Raw genomic sequence first — 17,891 nt, forward strand, 5'->3', positions numbered from 1 at the left:
TCTGAGGTCCTTTCCAACCTAAACTGTTCTATAATTCTATAGAATCAGGGTTGGAAGGGACCACAGGGATCAGGCAGTTCCAAGCCCCCTGCCATGCCCAGGGACACCCTACCCTAGAGCAGGCTGCACACAGCCTCAGCCAGCCTGGCCTCAAACACCTCCAGCCATGGGGCCTCAACCACCTCCCTGGGCAACCCATTCCAGCCTCTCACCACTCTCCTGCTCAACAACTTCCTCCTCACCTCCAGCCTCACTCTCCCCACCTCCAGCTTTGCTCCACTCCCCCCAGTCCTGGCACTCCCTCACAGCCTAAAAAGTCCTACCCTAGCTTGTTTGTAGCCCCCTTCAGATAGCGAAGTTGGAAGGTCCCTCCCAACCCCTCCCAGTCTGTGATGCTGTGCAGCCATTAAGTGCCCTTGCTAAGCACTTGTAGCATGCCAGGGCAGACTCTGCCACCCCTCTCTCTTTCTCTCTCTTTCTCTCTCTTTCTCTCTCTTTCTCTCTCTTTCTCTCTCTTTCTCTCTCTTTCTCTCTCTTTCTCTCTCTTTCTCTCTCTTTCTCTCTCTTTCTCTCTCTTTCTCTTTCTCTCTCTTTCTCTCTCTTTCTCTTTCTCTCTCTTTCTCTCTCTTTCTCTTTCTCTCTCTTTCTCTCTCTTTCTCTTTCTCTCTCTTTCTCTCTCTTTCTCTTTCTCTCTCTTTCTCTCTCTTTCTCTTTCTCTCTCTTTCTCTCTCTTTCTCTTTCTCTCTCTTTCTCTCTCTTTCTCTCTCTCCCTCTCCAGAAGTCACAATTTCTTTAATGTCTGTGTGCACAGCAGCTGGTGCCTGCTGCTGAACTTATTCCTCTTTTCTCTGCACCTTCTCTGCCCCTGCAGTGCATTTGCTTTGCAGAGAGCCCCCAGAAGAGCTGCTGGTGTCAGGGTTGGCGCTGGGGGCATAATGAAGCTTTTGGCTAGCTCCATTATAATTCCTAACATTCCATTTGCCTCTCCAACAGATGCTGAGCTTTAAAGTGCCATTTTGGAGTGGGCTTTGTGCAATGGGTGGAAGCTGTTTTGCTGGGGCTAATTTGGCCCTTCATTAGGTGCAAGCACAGTTAGATCTGTTTTGGTCAGGCTTTGCTTTCACCAGCATTTGACTTCCTCTGCCATGGCATTGTCCATTCAGCATCAGCCAAGCCTTCTGCTCACTGGCAGGGGTACATCTGCAGGATGGGTGGCAAAAAGCTTGGTGCTTGGTAAGCCTTTGGGTCTTTGCTTTAGTGCAGGCCTAAGATGGAGCCAATTACTCCTAAACTGAGGCACAGCTGTGGCTGTGAGAGCAGAAATGGAACCGGGGGAAATGCTCAGGGACCCTGCTTTATTTTCTACTGAATACTGTCATGTCCTCTTATAATGGTTGGGCTTGATGAGCCCTGGGCTCTTCTCCAACCTGAACCAGGCTGTCAGGCTGAGATGATCTCCTTGCCTTGTTGAAGATAATTGTTTCCCAAGTGTAGCTTTAAGGGCTGTCTTTAATCAGGTGTTTGTCTGAGAGCTTGACCACGGAGGGTCCAGCAGAGGGCTATGAGGATGATGAAGGTCTGAAGCACTGCCTGCTGAGGAGAGGCTAAGGGATCTGGGGCTGTTTCGTCTGGAAAGGAGAAGACTGAGAGAGGATCTAATAAATGTTTCTAACTATCTGAGGGCTGGGGGTCAGGAGGGGAGGGACAGGCTCTGCTCACTTGCTCCCTGGGACAGGACAAAGAGCAATGGATGGAAGTTGCAGCACAAGAGGTTCCACTCCTGGGGCACTTAGTGCCAGGGTCGGGTTGATTGGACAGAGCTGGGTGCTAGGTTGGACTGGATGAGCTTGGAGCTCTCTTCCACCCTGCTTGATTCTATGATTCTTAGCAGCCAATGCCCTGAAGCCCATGGAAGCTGGTGAGAAGAATCCCTCTTGGTTTGAGCCTGCTCTGATGGGCAATGTGGCCATGACCAGCAAACGTAAGCATTGGGAACTAGTGAGCTGCACTAATGCACAGAAGTTACAAGTCACTGCTGGTCATCTTTGCAGCCCCTAAACTCCCCCAGGCAAGCAGAGCTGGCAGCCTGCACGCCAGCAGGGACTCCTTTTTCAGTGCTCTTGCCAGGACAATGAACCAGCAAACCATTTTCTGAACTGCTTCCTTGCAAGCTGCTGCACCTGATAAAAAGTGAACTTTGTACACTCTGGGAAGTGACTATCTGACATCATAGAATCAGGCAGGTTGGAAGAGAGCTCCAACCTAGCACCCAGCCCAACCTAGCAGCCAGCCCTGGCCAGTCAACCAGACCATGGCACTAAGTGCCCCAGCCAGGCTTGGCTTCAACACCTCCAGGCACAGCCACTCCACCACCTCCCTGGGCAGCCCATTCCAATGCCAATCACTCTCTCTGACAAAAACTTCCTCCTAACATCCAGCCTAGACCTGCCCTGGCACAGCTTCAGCCTGTGTCCCCTTCTTCTGTTGCTGGGTGCCTGGCAGCAGAGCCCAACCCCACCTGGCTACAGCCTCCCTGCAGGCAGCTGCAGACAGCAATGAGCTCTGCCCTGAGCCTTCTCTGCTGCAGGCTGCACACCTCCAGCTCCCTCAGCCTTGTCTGGATCCAGCCTGTAGCATTTACATCTTATGTTACTTTCCCTTTGCAGAGTATAGATGCAGTATGATGACCTTGGAGGTGTCTTCCAACCTAGTTGACACTATGATTCTATGAGCATTCGACCTAGGCTTCCTATGTGCTGTGTGCTGTGCTGCTGTGTGTTTGATTTTCACATCAAACAGTCTGGTTGCTCTTTATTTTTATTTTATCATCCATTTGCCTACAGGAAAAAAAGAAAAAGAATTTACCAAGGCAAAAGTGTACACTTAGAACATCACAGGAGAGAGAAAGAACCAAAAGTCAACAACAGAAAAATACAGACAGAGAGCAGAAGGCATTTATCAGAGGAAGGCAAATGACACTTCTCATCTTCAGCTCATGGGGAGTCTTTTGGTCAGAGTTCATTCTAAACCTACACACTCAGGAGAGGAAAAAGCTTTCTGCTTCAGGACTGGTTTGCTTCCTCTGGCGCAGGCAGTTTGTCAAGTGCTCCCATCTCTGCAGAAAGGGAAGAAGGCAGAAGGAGCACACAGGTAAGTCTGGATATGTCAGTGTCAACAGTGTGGCCAACAGGGCAAGGGAGGTTCTTCTACCCCTGTGCTCAGCACTGCTCAGGCCACCCCTTGAGTGCTGTGTCCAGTTCTGGGCTCCTGAATTGCAGAGAGATGTTGAGGTGCTGGAAGGTGTTGAGAGAAGGGCAGCAAGGCTGGGGAGGGGCTTGGAGCAGAGCCCTGTGAGGAGAGGCTGAGGGAGCTGGGGGTGTGCAGCCTGCAGAAGAGGAGGCTCAGGGCAGAGCCCATTGCTGTCTGCAGCTACCTGAAGGGAGGCTGTGGCCAGGTGGGATTGGGCTCTGCTGCCAGGCAGCCAGCAACAGAAGAAGGGGACACAGCCTGAAGCTGTGGCAGGGCAGGTCTAGGCTGGATGTTGTTAGGAAGTTGCAGGCAGAGAGAGTGATTGGCATTGGAATGGGCTGCCCAGGGAGGTGGTGGAGTGGCCGTGGCTGGAGGTGTTGAAGCCAAGCCTGGCTGGGGCACTTAGTGCCATGGTCTGGTTGGTTGGGCAGGGCTGGGTGCTAGGTTGGACTGGATCATCTTGGAGGTCTCTTCCAACCTGGTTAATTCTGTGATTCTCTGAGTCTGTATTAACCCCAGCAAATAAATAAGAGCAGTCTCAGTAGTGTGCAGTTTTGCCTTTCTCTCAGCTGCAAGAGGCAAATCTGTGAGCTTCTCACATCTGAACTGATAGAAGATTGGGTTTTGCCTTCTGCATGTTGCTAATATCTGCCAGCTGTGACTTCACCTCTTCAGAAGCAGCAGTGCCAGAGTGGTAATGCAATTACAGCAATTGTCTTCTGGTCACTGGTGCTGCTGGATGCTAGCATCTCAGAAGTGTTACTGTCACCCACTCCCAGCTGCCATGCTGCAGCCTGCTCCACATGGTGAGTCTTGACAGCTAGAGAGAGCTGAAAGCCACTTTTAGGGATCACCAAGACACCTCATAGCAGCTTAAATAGTCCCTTTATCTTGAAGAGTGAATGTATGTCTGATCCAGATAACCATTCCCTGAATCTGGATGTCAGGAGTGGGACTTTCCCCTACCCCTCCTCCAAAAGGAGCCTAGGAAAATGAACTTATTTAGTGTAGTAAACCCTGATTTGAGCAGAAATGTCCACAGAAACAGAGTGCTCTGCATCAGAAGGAAGCTCCAAAGCTCACCCAGCCCAACCCCCTGCACTCAGCAGGGACATCCTCCACTAGAGCAGGCTGCCCACAGCCCTCTTCAGCCTCACCTGCAATATCTCCAGGCATGGAGCCTCAACCACCTCCCTGGGCAACCTGTTGCAGCGTTGCAGCAGCCTCCTGCTGCAGAACTTGTTCCTCACATCCAACCTCAATCTGCTCTGCTCTGGTTTGCAGCCATTGCCCTCGTCCTGTCCCTGCAGGCCTTTGGGCACAGTCCCTCTGCCATTCTAAGGTGTGTTTTCCATCCTCTACTCCTACATTCCTGATTCTGTGCAAAAGTTTATGCTAGGTCTTGAAATAACTGTGGTCAGTATCACAGTATCACCAGGATTGGAAGAGACCTCATAGATCATCAAGTCCATCCCTTTAGTAGGCAGTATGGCAGCCTAGGAGCACAAGAACCAGTTCAGGGAGAGCTTGTTCTCTGTGGCCTGGAGATTCCTCTTTCCCCTAGGACAGCCAACAATACGTTTTCAGAACCAAAGCAGCTGTGAAGGCAGGCAGAAGGAGTTGCATCACTTCTGTCACTAGCAAAGGGTTCAGAATCCCAACCAGTTGCTCTTGGCATAAAAAAACTGACTCTGTGTTCATAGAATCATTGAATGAACCAGGTTGGCAGAGAGCTCCAGGCTCACACAGCCCAGCCTAGCACCCAGCCCTGCCCAACCAACCAGACCATGGCACTAAGTGCCCCAGCCAGGCTTGGCTTCAACACCTCCAGCCACGGCCACTCCACCACCTCCCTGGGCAGCCCATTCCAATGCCAATCACTCTCTCTGACAACAACTTTCTAACAACATCCAGCCTAGACCTGCCCTGGCACAGCTTGAGGCTGTGTCCCCTTCTTCTGCTGCTGGCTGCCTGGCAGCAGAGCCCAACCCCACCTGGCTACAGCCTCCCTGCAGGCAGCTGCAGGCAGCAATGAGCTCTGCCCTGAGCCTCCTCTGCTGCAGGCTGCACTCCCTCAGTCTCTCCTCACAGGGCTGTGCTCTAGGCCCCTCCCCAGCTTTGTCGTCCTCCTGTGGACACCTTCGAGCACCTCAGCATCTCTCTTGACTGGAGGAGCCCAGAACTGGACACAGCACTCAAGGCTTACTGTCTTATTGGTTTGTTTGCTTTCAAGAGGCCTGACCAGAGTTAACAGAACTGGCTGATACTAACTGCCAGGTAATCACTTTCCCCAGGTTGTTTTCAACTGCTCTGCAAGCTGGGGCCATGTAATTTGAGCAGTAGCTGGTATGATGCTCACAGTAGAACAATGAAATGGCTTTAGAACCCTGCAGAGTTGGGCACTCGTGGACCTGCAGCCTGCACCCTCCTACATCTGGTGCTCGGACAGCAGCTATGGTTCCTCTCCCCTGCCGCAGCTGCCATCCAAAGCTTTGCAACCTCCAACCTCTAGCAGGTTGGGTTAGCCTTTTACAGTCAAGGCTATTCCAAGCTTCTTAGGGAGTTCCACAGCAGGATGTGAGAAATGAAGATCAGAAAGGGTTGTCACTGACCTTTAAGGTGCAGGTAAGTCAAAAACTCCATCAGTGTGCGCACGACGTTCTCATCGGCCAGCGCCCTGCCAGGAGCCCCTGTCAAACAAGAGCAGTTTCATGTTCCCATGGCAGAATGAGCTGCTGTGCAAGGAGGGTTTAGGACTACCAGGGAGGGAGTTGGGGGAAGCTCTCTGAAATTTCTTTTGCTTTAAATTGTGAATGAACAATTCATTGGGTGGAAGTTCAATGCCACGTGAAGGTAGCTAACTGCAGTGCCCAGAATCAGTCAGGGTTGGAAGGGAGCACAAGGAGCAGCCAGTCCCAAGCCCCCTGCCATGCCCAGGGACACCTTACCCTAGAGCAGGCTGCACACAGCCTCAGCCAGCCTGACCTTAAACACTTCCAGCCATGGGGCCTCAACCACCTCCCTGGGCAACCCATTCCAGCCTCTCACCACTCTCCTGCTCAACAACTTCCTCCTCACCTCCAGCCTGACTCTTCCCACCTTCAGCTTTGCTGCATTCCCCCCACTCCTGTCACTCCCTGACAGCCTCAAAAGTCCCTCCCCAGCTTTTTTGGAGCCCACTTCAGATCCTGGCAGGCCACAAGAAGGTCACCTGGGAGCCTCCTCTGCTCCAGACTGCACAGCCCCAACTCTTTCAGGCTGTGCTCACAGCAGAGCTGCTGCAGCCTCTCAGCATCCTCCTGGCCCTGCTCTGGACACTCTCCAGCATCTCCACAGCCCTCTTGTCCCAGGGGCTCCAGAACTGGATGCAGGACTCCAGGTGGGGTCTCAGCAGAGCACAGCAGAGGGGCAGAATCCCCTCCCTGGCCCTGCTGGCCACACTTCTGTTGCTGCAGCCCAGGCTCTGGTTGCTCTCTGTGCTGCAAGTGCACACTGCTGGCTCCTGCTGAGCTTCTCACAGAGGAACACATCCAGGCAGACCCTGAAAGACTCCACAACGTCTCTGGGCAGCCTGTGCCAGGGCTCTGGGGCCCTTACAGGAAAGAAGTTCCCCCCTGTATTGAGCTGGAACCTCCTGTGCTGCAGCTTCCATCCATTGCTCCTTGTCCTATCCCAGGGAGCAGTGAGCAGAGCCTGTCTCCCAACTCCTCCAGCCCTCAGGTATTTATAGACATTGATTCAATCCCCTCTAAGTCTTCTCTTCTCCAGACTCTCAGCCCCAGGTCTCTCAGCCTTTCCTCAGCAGGCAGTGCTCCAGTCCCCTCATCATCCTCATTGCCCTCTGCTGGACTCTCTCTAGCAGATCCCTGTCCCTCTGAAACTGGGGAGCCCAGAACTGAAGGCAGTATTCAAGATGAGATCTCACCAGGGCAGAGTAGAGGGGGAGGAGAACCTCTCTTGATCTGCTGGACACACTATGCTTAATGCACCCCATGATCCCATTGGCCTTCTTGGCCACCAGGGCACATTGCTGTGCCATGGATGTTCTCCACCAAGACCCCCAGGTCCCTCTCCACAGGGCTGCTCTCCAGCAGTCACCTCCCTGCCTCTACTGGTGGAGTTTATTTTTCCTCCCCAGATGCAGGACTCTGCACTTGCTGGAGGTGATGTGAGAGCTGAGTGGGCAGCCTCCTGAGCTCTGCTGCAGAAGGTTTCATCCTCTGGTCTCAGTTCTCTCCCCTCTGCCCACTTTGGAGATGGAAGGGAAAGGTAAAGCCAGGGCATTCATCAACATTGCTAAACACTTAGAAGCTATTCATGCAGCGTGATCCACTCAGAGTGATTTTTAGCCCAAAAGCTAAGCCTGGGACTTCACTAAAGCCTGAGAACAGCTCTGGTTTTGCACATGTATATAATCAAATCTCCTCCTGTTTGATCTTGTGAAGGGAGGCCTGTGGATGCTCCTAGCTGGCCCCATTTATCAGGCTCCCTGAGAGCTTATTAGCGCACTTTGGGACGTTGAGAAGCTGCTGCTGTGTTTGTTAGGAACAAAAGGAGGTCTGCTTTTATCAGCTGGCTGGAGAGTTGCTCTGTATCAGAGGACAAATGGTGGTAATTACCCTGAGACTTCAACTTCTCTGCACACAGCCCAGACGGCCCTGACAGATCTGGCTGGCAGGCTGCTCCTACAGCACTTGATGTTATCCTGGGAGATGTACTTCACCTCAGAAACCAGTCTGAAAGCCTGGCTTTGCAGCCTGGGCATCACAGAATCAGGCAGGGTAGAGGAGCTCCAAGCTCATCCAGCCCAACCTAGCACCCAGCCCGGCCCAACCAACCAGACCATGGCACTAAGTGCCCCAGCCAGGCTTGGCTGCAACACCTCCAGCCACGGCCACTCCACCACCTCCCTGGGCAGCCCATTCCAATGCCAATCACTCTCTCTGCCAGCAACTTCCTAACAACATCCAGCCTAGACCTGCCCTGGTACAGCTTGAGGCTGTTTCCCCTTGTTCTGTTGCTGGCTGCCTGGCAACAGAGCCCAACCCCACCTGGCTACAGCCTCCCTTCAGGCAGCTGCAGACAGCAATGGGCTCTGCCCTGAGCCTCCTCTGCTTCGGGCTGCACACCCCCAGCCTCTCCTCACAGGGCTGTGCTCCAGGCCCCTCAAAGCCACTGTCCCACCCTCTTGGTACAGCTGGGCTGAGGGTGGGCTTATATCCAGGCTGACTGGGAATTCTGGCCTGCAGAACTTCCTTACCTGCTTTGAGATCCTCCTCAGGCTGTGCCTCCCGTTTCCCAGTGAAGCCATGCTTCTCGTTCAAAGACCTGTGGTTATCTACTGCATCTAGAGACAGATTAAAGACCAGAGGAGCTCACTGGCATCACACAAAACCTTTGCAATGCTTCTGGTGGGTTTCAAAGAGAACCTCACAGAGGGCACTTCTGATGTACAAAATGACCAAGAAACAATTCCCGTGTCAAGCAAGCAGCCCTCCAGCTGCAGCCAGCAGTGAGCTCTGCCCTGAGCCTCCTCTGCTGCAGGCTGCACACCCCCAGCTCCCTCAGCCTCTCCTCACAGGGCTCTGCTCCAGGCCCCTCCCCAGCCTTGCTGCCCTTCTCTCAACACCTTCCAGCACCTCAACATCTCTCTTGAATGGAGGAGCCCAGAACTGGACACAGCACTCAAAGTGTTGCCTGAGCAGTGCTGAGCACAGGGGCACAAGAACCTCCCTTGTCCTGCTGCCCACACTGCTCCTGAGCCAGCCCAGGATGTCATTGGCTCTGCTGCCCACCTGGGCACTGCTGCCTCCTCTGCAGCTCCTCTCTCCCAGCACCCTCAGCTCCCTCTCTGCCTGCCTGCTCTCAGCCACTCTGTCCCCAGCCTGCAGTGCTGCTTGGGGTTGTTGCGGCCAAAGTGTAGAACCCTGCACTTGGCCTTGTTCAGTCTCATCCCATTGGCCTCTGCCCACCCATCCAGCCTGGCCAGGTCTCTCTGCAGGGCTCTCCTACCCTCCAACAGATCCACAGCTGCTCCTAGCTTGGTGTCATCTGCAAACTCACTGCTGATGGACTCAATCCCCTGCTCCAGATCATCAACAAAGACATTGAACAGGACTGTGCCCATTACTGATCCCTGGGGCACAGCACCAGTGCCAGCTGCCAGCTGGATGTGGCACCATTCACCACCACTCTCTGAGCCCAGCCCTCCAGCCAGTTCTTGACCCATATCAGAGTGAATCTGTGCAAGCCATTAGCTGAGAGCTTGGCCAGGAGCTTGTTGTGGCAGAAGGTGTCAAAGGCTTTGCTGCAGTCCAGGTAGCCTTCATCCACAGCCTGCCCCACACTCACCAGGCAGGGAACCTGATCATAAAAGGAGATCAGGTTGGATAGGCAAGACCTGCCCTTCCTAAACCCTGATGCTTGGGGAACACCAATATCCTTCTGGATATTTACAGATCCAGGTCGCACATTTCAGAGGAACTAATTAGCTTGTTTGGTTTTTTAGATACTCTTAGAGTTATTTGGTGGGAATCATAGCAAGGATCTGTAGTATTGGCCATGTGCTACTGAAACTAGAGAAACATTGCTAGAGTGGGATTGCATTAACAAGAAAAAAGGGTGAAAGGAGATCTTTGAGACAGCTTAGAGCTGCACTGCATTTTTCTTACAGCCTCCATTCTGCAAATCCAGTTGTGATTCTACAAAACCAACCTGGTTTTGTATTTCAAACCTCTTGGCCATGGAATATCTTTCACTGGTGATATTGTCAGTCAGGGGTTCACAGCTTATTGGTTTCATTTGTTTCTCCAAAGCTTGAAAACATAACCAATTGTACAATACAGCCAGGTAGGAAAGCCAAATTCAGACAGATTTCAAAGGTGAAAGATGAGAAGTGCCAACATTTCCATGGGAAGAATGACAAAATGTGGCATTTAAAATGCTGTAAGAGCCCTTCTATGGAAGGGGAAGATGAGCAAAGTATTTGGCACCTGAAAATTCTAGCTGAGAAGTAAGAAAAGTGACCAGAGTTGCTTCTGGATACAGAGCCTCACAGCACAACTTTGCTTCAGCAAGAAGCTTGACTTGGTCTAAGCCAATTCTGCATCAGCCATGTAACAACTCCCTGACCAAGTATCTTCCTGAATGAATCTCTTCAGTCTTGCAGCTTCAAGCACAATTTCTGTCTCCATCAGAAAAGTCACTAACACTCCACAGCAAAATGGTTTACAAGGGGAAAGAAAAACCCAACCCCTTCTGCATTTTAAAATAATGCCAAGGAAAAAAACCAAACAACCTCCAAAACCCCAAGCAGTACTTGACTTACGTGGTCCAAGTAGGTAGCCAGCACTGTTCAGAGTCCAGCCCCTTTTCTCTTTTGCCTTGAGGAGAAAAATGCAAGCATGTTATTGTGTGAACTGCACAGAGCTCTCTGGAGACAAAGCAAGGAGCATCCACGAGGATGTAACATCAACCATGTTAGAAGAGAGCTCAAAGGTCATCCAGTAGGATGTACAATCAACCACGTTAGAAGAGAGCTCCAAGCAACTCCAGCCCAGCCTAGCACCCAGCCCTGCCCAACCAACCAGACCATGGCACTAAATGCCCCAGCCAGGCTTGGCTTCAACACCTCCAGCCACGGCCACTCCACCACCTCCCTGGGCAGCCCATTCCAATGCCAATCACTCTGCCAACAACTTCCTCCTAACAGCCAGCCTAGACCTGCCCTGGCACAGCTTGAACTCGACATCCTCTAAGCAAAAGGACATCCTCTCAACCACAAAAGTCTTCTGGGGATTGATATCAGGAAATATTGTGGAAGACAAAAGCCAATAACATTGAAGCAAATATTAATGGGAAGGACTCTTGGCCACTCCCCATCCAAACCAGTAGCTTTGCCAGTGACATCCCTGTGGTTTGAAGATCTCACCCCATGTAAATGAAACTGCAAACAGTGCTTTGGGAGGCAGAAATGTTATAGAATCATAGAATAGAATCAGTCAGGGTTGGAAGGGAGCACAAGGATCAGCCACTTCCAACTCCTCTGCCATGGGGAGGGACACCCTACCCTAGAGCAGGCTGCACACAGCCTCAGCCAGCCTGGCCTCAAACACCTCCAGCCATGGGGCCTCAACCACCTCCCTGGGCAACCCAGTCCAGCCTCTCATCACTCTCATGGTGCAGAACTTCCTCCTCACCTCCAGCCTGACTCTTCCCATCTCCAGCTTTGCTCCATTGCCCCCAGTCCTGTCACTCCCTGAGAGCCTAAAAAATGTTTGCTTTATACTCCCAGTTTACATTGACACCTGCAAGGAGCACCTTAGCAAGGAGCACCTTAGCAAGGAGCACCTTAGCAAGGAGCACCTTAGCAAGCAGCAATGTCTTCCTGTAATGGTTTGGACTTACTTGACAGCCTCTTTGTACTGAAGTTCCTGCACATCCCTTTCTCTGAGTCACAGACATACACTCCACTTGGTCTCTAAACTTGACACTCTTCTTCCCCGCAGTGCTAATACTTGCTACTAGGGAGACAGTGTTCCAAACCCCCAAAGTCTTAACCCCCTGTTTACTGCCCCAGACCCTTTCTGAGCACTACATCTCGCCCAGCCCCTGTCGCTAAGCACAGCATCGGTACATCAGGGCAAGGATTGAAGGGACCTGCCAGCTGAGCCCCGGCTGCTGCCCGGCGGATGGGAGCTCCAGGAGCAGAGCAGTAGTACTTACTGAGAAAACCAGTCCGAACGTCTCTGACAGGGCGGCACAAAGGATTAAAGACAGGAACAGGAAACCAGTGCCCCTCTGCATCTGGAAAGGAACCAGGCGAGGGTAAGTGCTCCGAGCCACCGCGGTGCTTTCAGCCACGGCTCCCCCGGGGCCCGGCGGCATCCCCGCCGCGGGGGGGGAAGCGGGGATGAAGCCGCCGAGCAAGGCGGCTGTGGTTTCGGACCCGAATTCCCGGTGGGAGAGAGGTGGAGAGGGGAATACCTTGAGCTGGGGTGCGGTGGCCTCTTGCTGGAGGCGGTCCGGAGGGCGCTGGCGGCAGAGGTCCCAGGCTGCGCTCCTGACGGCGGGGATGGGGAGGGGGTGCTGGGGTCCCAGGCTGCGGTCGTGCAGGTGGGGATGGAGGGAAGGAGAGAAGGGTCCCAGGCTGCAGTCCTGTCGGATGGGGATCAGGGAGGTCCCAGGCTGCAGTCTTGTCAGATGGGGAGCGGGGAGGGGGATCCCAGGCTGCAGTCTTGTCGGATGGGGAGCGGGGGGAGAGGGGTCCCAGGCTGCAGTGCTGACAGCGGGGAAGGGGGTCGCAGGCTGCAGTCCTGCCAGGAAGCGCTACTGCATGGCCGCGGGTCTGCACACCCCCACCCTGCTCCCTCCCCTCTTTATGGGCTGCAGCAGCCCCGCACAGGAGGGGTGGCCTCGGCGGGGGAGAAAGGAGGGGAGGGGGAGCCGAGAGCCTCCCACGCCCCTCGCCTCCGCTGGGTCATTTCCCCCTCGCCAGCCCCTGCATTCGGAAGGGCAAAAACGACGGCAATTCAATTAGAGGCTTTTGGAAGCACGACGCAGGCTGCAGGCAGATAGCGCCCGGGCAATTACCTGTGCCGGCGGCGGCCAGGCCCGGCTGGCGAGCCAGGGCAGCGCTGCGCTCCCGCCGCTTGCGGGGAGCCACCGGGCACGAACCGGCACGGAGCGCCTGCCCGCGGCTCGGCTGGGGCTCTGCGGGTGGAGTCGGGAGGGCTTCTTACAGCCCTGCTCGGATCACAGCCTCTGCAGCTCCGTGTGGCACAGCGCACTGGGGTCCTTCACATCCCTCTCAGAGTCACAGCCTGGCCAGCAGGGCAAGGGAAAGGATTCTGCCCCTTGGCTCAGCTCTCCTCAAGAGCCCTCCTGAAGTCCTGGGTGCAGTTCTGGAGCCCCCAGCACAAGTGAAACATGGAACTGTTGGAGACAGTCCAGAGGAGGCCACCAGGATGCTCAGAGGGCTGCTGCAGCTCTGCTCTGAGCACAGGCTGAGAGAGTTGGGGCTGTGCAGCCTGGAAAAGAGAAGAGAAGGCTTGGAGGAGACCTTGGAGTGGCCTTGCAGGATCTGAAGGGGGCTGCAGGAGGGCTGGGGAGGGACTATTGACAAGGTCTTGTAATGACAGGATGAGGAGGAAAGGGTTTGAAGTGGCAGAGGGGAGATTGAAACTGGATGCTGGAACTGGCAGGGGGGTTGGAACTGCCTGATCCTTGTGCTCCCTTCCAGCCCTGACTGATTCTGTGATTCTATGATTCTATGATTAGGGCATAGAGGCTGTGCAGAGGGACATTTGCTCCATGGCCAATATCAATGGCATGAACTTCAACAGGGCTAAATGCCAGGTCCTGCCCTTGGGGCACTGTGGCTGGAAAGCTGTCAGGGGAGGCTCAGGCTGGACAGGAGGAAACATTTCTGCCCTGGAAGACTTCTCAAAGCTTGGCCCAGGCTGCCCAGGGCAGTACAGCAGTGGCCATCCCTGGGGGTGTTCCAGCAGCCTGTGGAGCTGGTGCTGAGGGCCATGGTTTGGTGCTGAGCCTGCAGGGCTGGGTGCAGGGCTGGGCTGGAGGAGCTTGAAGCACTCTACCAACAGGGTGGATTCTGTCTGTGATTTGTCCTTTAGTTAAGCATAAAGGCTTCATGCAGTCTGCAGCAGCTGTGCCTAGTCCTCCCCAGAAGATCACCACCAGAACAACTCAGTGAAGCTCATCCAGAATTCACTCGAGTTAGTAGAGCAGCAAACATCGATCAGAGAACTGTCCCTAGTGCCATGAAGAGGCAGAGTTCCCCCTGGCTGTGTCGCAGCACAGCCCCTGTGCTCTGCTCTGCTCTGCAGTGCTAACTGCATTTGGTACCAATTAAGAGGAGGCAGAGGGAAGAGCCCAGTTTGCAGCCAAAGGAACAGCCTGGGCTTCTTAAGGAAATGATATTGGAGATTAAACGAATTAAAGTCTTGAAACATTGGGCATGGGGAAGAAATTAATTGCATTTTTGTCACCAGTGATTTAATTTTGGGAGTGAGTGATAAATCCTGAGGATTCCACTGTGTTTAATGGTGAAAATTTCCCTTCCAGAGAGTCATAGTCATAGAATCAGTCAGGGTTGGAAGGGAGCACAAGGAGCAGCCAGTCCCAACCCCCCTGCCATGCCCAGAGACACCCTACCCTAGAGCAGGCTGCACACAGCCTCAGCCAGCCTGGCCTCAACCACCTCCCTGGGCAACCCATTCCAGCCTCTCACCACTCTCATGGTGCAGAACTCAAAGCCATTGTTCCTCATTCTGGCATTCCCAGTCCTTGTCCAAAGTCCCTCTCCAGCTCTCCTGGAGCCCGTTCAAGTACTGCAACTATGCTCTGAGCTCTGCCTGAAGCCTTCTCTTCTCCAGGTTGCACAGCCCCAACTCTCCCAGCCTGGCTCCACAGGGGAGCTTCTCCAGCCCTCTGATCACCTTCATGGCCTCCTCTGGCCCCTCTCCAGCAGCTCCAGTTCCTTGTGCTGGGTTGCCCAGAGCTGGAGGCATTGCTGCAGGTAGGATGTCACAACGGTTCCCCATCTGCAAATGACATCATCATAATCATCCCTCAGAATTTCAGTGGTGGCTTGGAAGGCCTTTAAAATGTGACAGGTTCCTGTTACCAAACTCTGGCTTTGCAGTCCAGTCAGAGTGAAAGCAACCCTTTGCCAAGATGGGATTTGGTTTTGCATGGGACTTAGTTTCAGCGTCACTGAGTGAATGGAGTCTGCAAAATATAAATAGCTACCAAACTGTATTTGAGAATGGAAATGAAAATGGATTGATCTGAACATTGGATTAGAGTGCAGCAGGTCCTCTGCTGGTTATTGGGCTGCTTGTCTGATCTGCTCACTCGCAAGCTTAGGCTGCAGCCCTGATGCTCAGCCCGGCTAGCTGGTGGCTGTGCAAGCCTCCCCAGTGGCTTGAGGCTTTGAGAGAAGGCTAAAGGCTCACTAGGCAGTGCTCTGAACTTGTCACAAGCAAAGTGGTAGGCTGAAGAGGAGGCAGCAGTGTGCCCAGGTGGGCAGCAGAGCCAATGGCATCCTGGGCTGGCTCAGCAGCAGTGTGGGCAGCAGGACAAGGGAGGTTCTTGTGCCCCTGTGCTCAGCACACCCCTGGAGTGCTGTGGCCAGTTCTGGGCTCCTCCATTGCAGAGAGATGTTGAGGTGCTGGAAGGTGTTGAGAGAAGGGCAACAAAGCTGGGGAGGGGCCTGGAGCAGAGCCCTGTGAGGAGAGGCTGAGGGAGCTGGGGGGGTGCAGCCTGCAGCAGAGGAGGCTCAGGCCCCAAAAGAGAAATGCAGAAAGTAAAGGCTCATTGAGCTTTTCCTCTGTCCCTGGGAAAATAATGGACTGAGGTCCACTTGAGAACTATCCCAAGGCTGATAAGGCAAAGGGGAAGCTGTCACATATTCACTTCTAAACCAAAATGTCATCTTCTATCAGCATGGGGAGACCTGGACTTTAGCAAAGAGCTCAACCCTGGTCACCATAGCCTCCCCCTTGGCAAACTGGATGAGAGGTCTGCAAGGTGGGTAGGAAATGCCTAAGAGGTGATCAGTGTTTTTCCCTGAGGCTGGCAGCCTGCCCTGGCAATACTGAGCCCTGCTCTAACAGCTCCCTCAGTGGTCTGGACGAGCTCCTTTTCCAGGTCTGGGGTGTGTGGTGGGGTGACTGTGGCAGAAGGGTGAACCACCTCACACACACAGACCTGGACAGGCTGGAAGAGTAGGACAGGAAGAACTGTATGAAGCTCAACAAGGGGAAGTGCATGATCCTACCCCTGGAATATGGGGAGAGGTCAGTGCAGGCTAGGATCTGTGCTGCTGGAGAGCAGGCAGTGCTGAAAGGGATCTGCTTGCCAGGCCATGCCTGGAGTACTGCCAGCTGACCTGCATGATGCAAGAGTGGCACAGACAGACTGCAGAGAGTCCAAAGTGAGGTCACAAAGGAGGCCAAAGGGCTGGAGAACATCTCTGTGAAAACAGACTGAAGGAGTTAGGTCTTTTCACCTTGGAGAACAGAAAACTGTGAGGGATCTCATCACACTTCTCCAGTACCTAAAGAGCAGCTGCCAAGAGGATGGGGCCCTGGCTTCACAGGGACAAGACTCAGAGGCTACAAACTGCCCTGGGAGAGTCATAGAATCACAGAATGGCTCAGGCTGGAAGGGACCTTAAAGATCATCTGCTCCAACCCCCCTGCCATGGGCAAGGACTCCTCTCAGCTAGACTTGGTTGCCTAAGGCCTCATCCAGCCTGGCCTTGGACACCTCCAGGCAGGAGGCAGCCACAGCCTCCCTGGGCAGCCTGTGCCAGGCTCTCACCACCCTCACACTCAACAACCTCTGCCTCAGCTCCACTCTAACCCTGCTCTGCCTCAGCTCCAAACCATTGCCCCTTGGCCTGGCTCCAGACAGCCTCAGCAGAAGTCTCTCTGCAGCCTTCCTGCAGGATCCCTTCAGGCACTGGCAGCAGCTCTCAGGTGCCCCTGGAGCCTTCTCCTCTGCAGGCTGCACACCCCCAGCTGCCTCAGCCTGTGCTCACAGCAGAGCTGCTCCAGCCCTGGGATCACCTTTGTGGCCTCACTCCAGCAGCTCTGTGCCCTCCTTCTGCTGGGGACAGCAGAGCTGAAGGCAGGATTGGAGGGGAGGTCTGAGCAGAGCAAAGTGAAGGGGCAGGAACAATCACATCTCTTGAGAGCTTTGAACTGTTGGAGTTCCAGTCTGGACCACAGTCTCTACTTGTTCCAACAGATCTATGCCCCACTTACAAAGGGGACACCAGAACTGGAGGCAGTGTCAGAGGTGAGGTCTCAGGAGAGCAGAGTCAAGACTGCTAACAGCTACCTATTGAGGTACCAAAGACTATTTTGTGCCTTTGTTGCTACTGGTTTTTATTCAGTTAAAGCAAGACTGGGATGGGCAGGCTGATATTACACAGCCTTCATTATCCTGCTCCAAATGCAGCCAATTAGGCCTTGGCTGCTTTGATAAGAAGGAACTCATTCCATCTTCCAGGCCTATTGTGCCATCTGAAAACAAGTTAGGGAAATTTGATCTTGTAGTCCAGAAGTGGAAAGGCTTGAGCACATTTAATTTATGGCAAAGAAGACTGCAAGTGGTGGCTGAGGAGGCTCTTCTGCCACACGTTCCCACTGCAAAAGCAAATGAAAATCTTCCTCCTTGGCTCCTCCAGAACTCTTTTCCCTGGTGATAAGAGCACACTACCAGCTGCTAGGAGGCAGGAGGTTGTAGCCAGGTGGGGTTGGGCTCTTCTCCCAGGCAACCAGCAACAGAACAAGGGGATACCTTCTTTGCCTCAATCTTCAATGGTGGGACAGGTTGTCTCCAGGACAGTTGGCCTCCTGAGCTGGCAGATGGAGTCAGGGACCAGTATAGGCTCCCTGTAATCCAGGAGGAAGCAGTTAGGGACCTGCTGAGCCACTTGGATCCTCGCAAGTCCATGGAACGAGATGGGTCCATCCTAGGGTGCTGAGAGAGCTGGCAGCTGAGCTGGCCAAGCCACTCTCCATCATTTATCAGCAGTCCTGGCTCACTGGAGAGGTCCCCAAAGAATTGAAGCTGCCAGTGTGATCCCATCCACAAGAAGGGCCAGATGG

General features: G+C 53.7%; 1 protein-coding gene across 1 annotated transcript; it reads right to left on the minus strand.

Annotated features, from left to right (window-relative positions):
• Window positions 1-2,801: 2,801 nt before the first annotated feature.
• GAL (galanin and GMAP prepropeptide) lies at window positions 2,802-12,959 on the minus strand. The gene is made up of 7 exons (XM_064163093.1): window positions 12,841-12,959; window positions 12,235-12,405; window positions 11,974-12,054; window positions 10,577-10,631; window positions 8,510-8,596; window positions 5,862-5,939; window positions 2,802-3,115 (listed from the first exon to the last, which is right to left on the minus strand). The coding sequence occupies exons 3-7, from the start codon at window positions 12,052-12,054 to the stop codon at window positions 3,063-3,065; spliced, it is 354 nt and encodes a 117-aa protein (XP_064019163.1). The 5' UTR covers window positions 12,235-12,405; window positions 12,841-12,959; the 3' UTR covers window positions 2,802-3,062.
• Between the last annotated feature and the right edge of the window lie 4,932 nt (window positions 12,960-17,891).

Source organism: Pogoniulus pusillus, chromosome 24 (assembly GCF_015220805.1).
Source record: "Pogoniulus pusillus isolate bPogPus1 chromosome 24, bPogPus1.pri, whole genome shotgun sequence".
In the NCBI taxonomy this organism is placed as follows: Eukaryota; Metazoa; Chordata; class Aves; order Piciformes; family Lybiidae; genus Pogoniulus; species Pogoniulus pusillus.

Coding starts and splice junctions, on each gene's coding strand:
- GAL (XM_064163093.1), bottom strand. CDS start 12,054: ATGCAGAGGGGCACTGGTTTCCTGTTCCTGTCTTTAATCCTTTGTGCC. Junction 8,597..10,576: donor TGGCTACCTACTTGGACCAC/GTAAGTCAAGTA, acceptor ATCTGTCTCTAG/ATGCAGTAGATAACCACAGG. Junction 3,116..5,861: donor GACTTACCTGCACCTTAAAG/GTCAGTGACAAC, acceptor CCCTTTCTGCAG/AGATGGGAGCACTTGACAAA.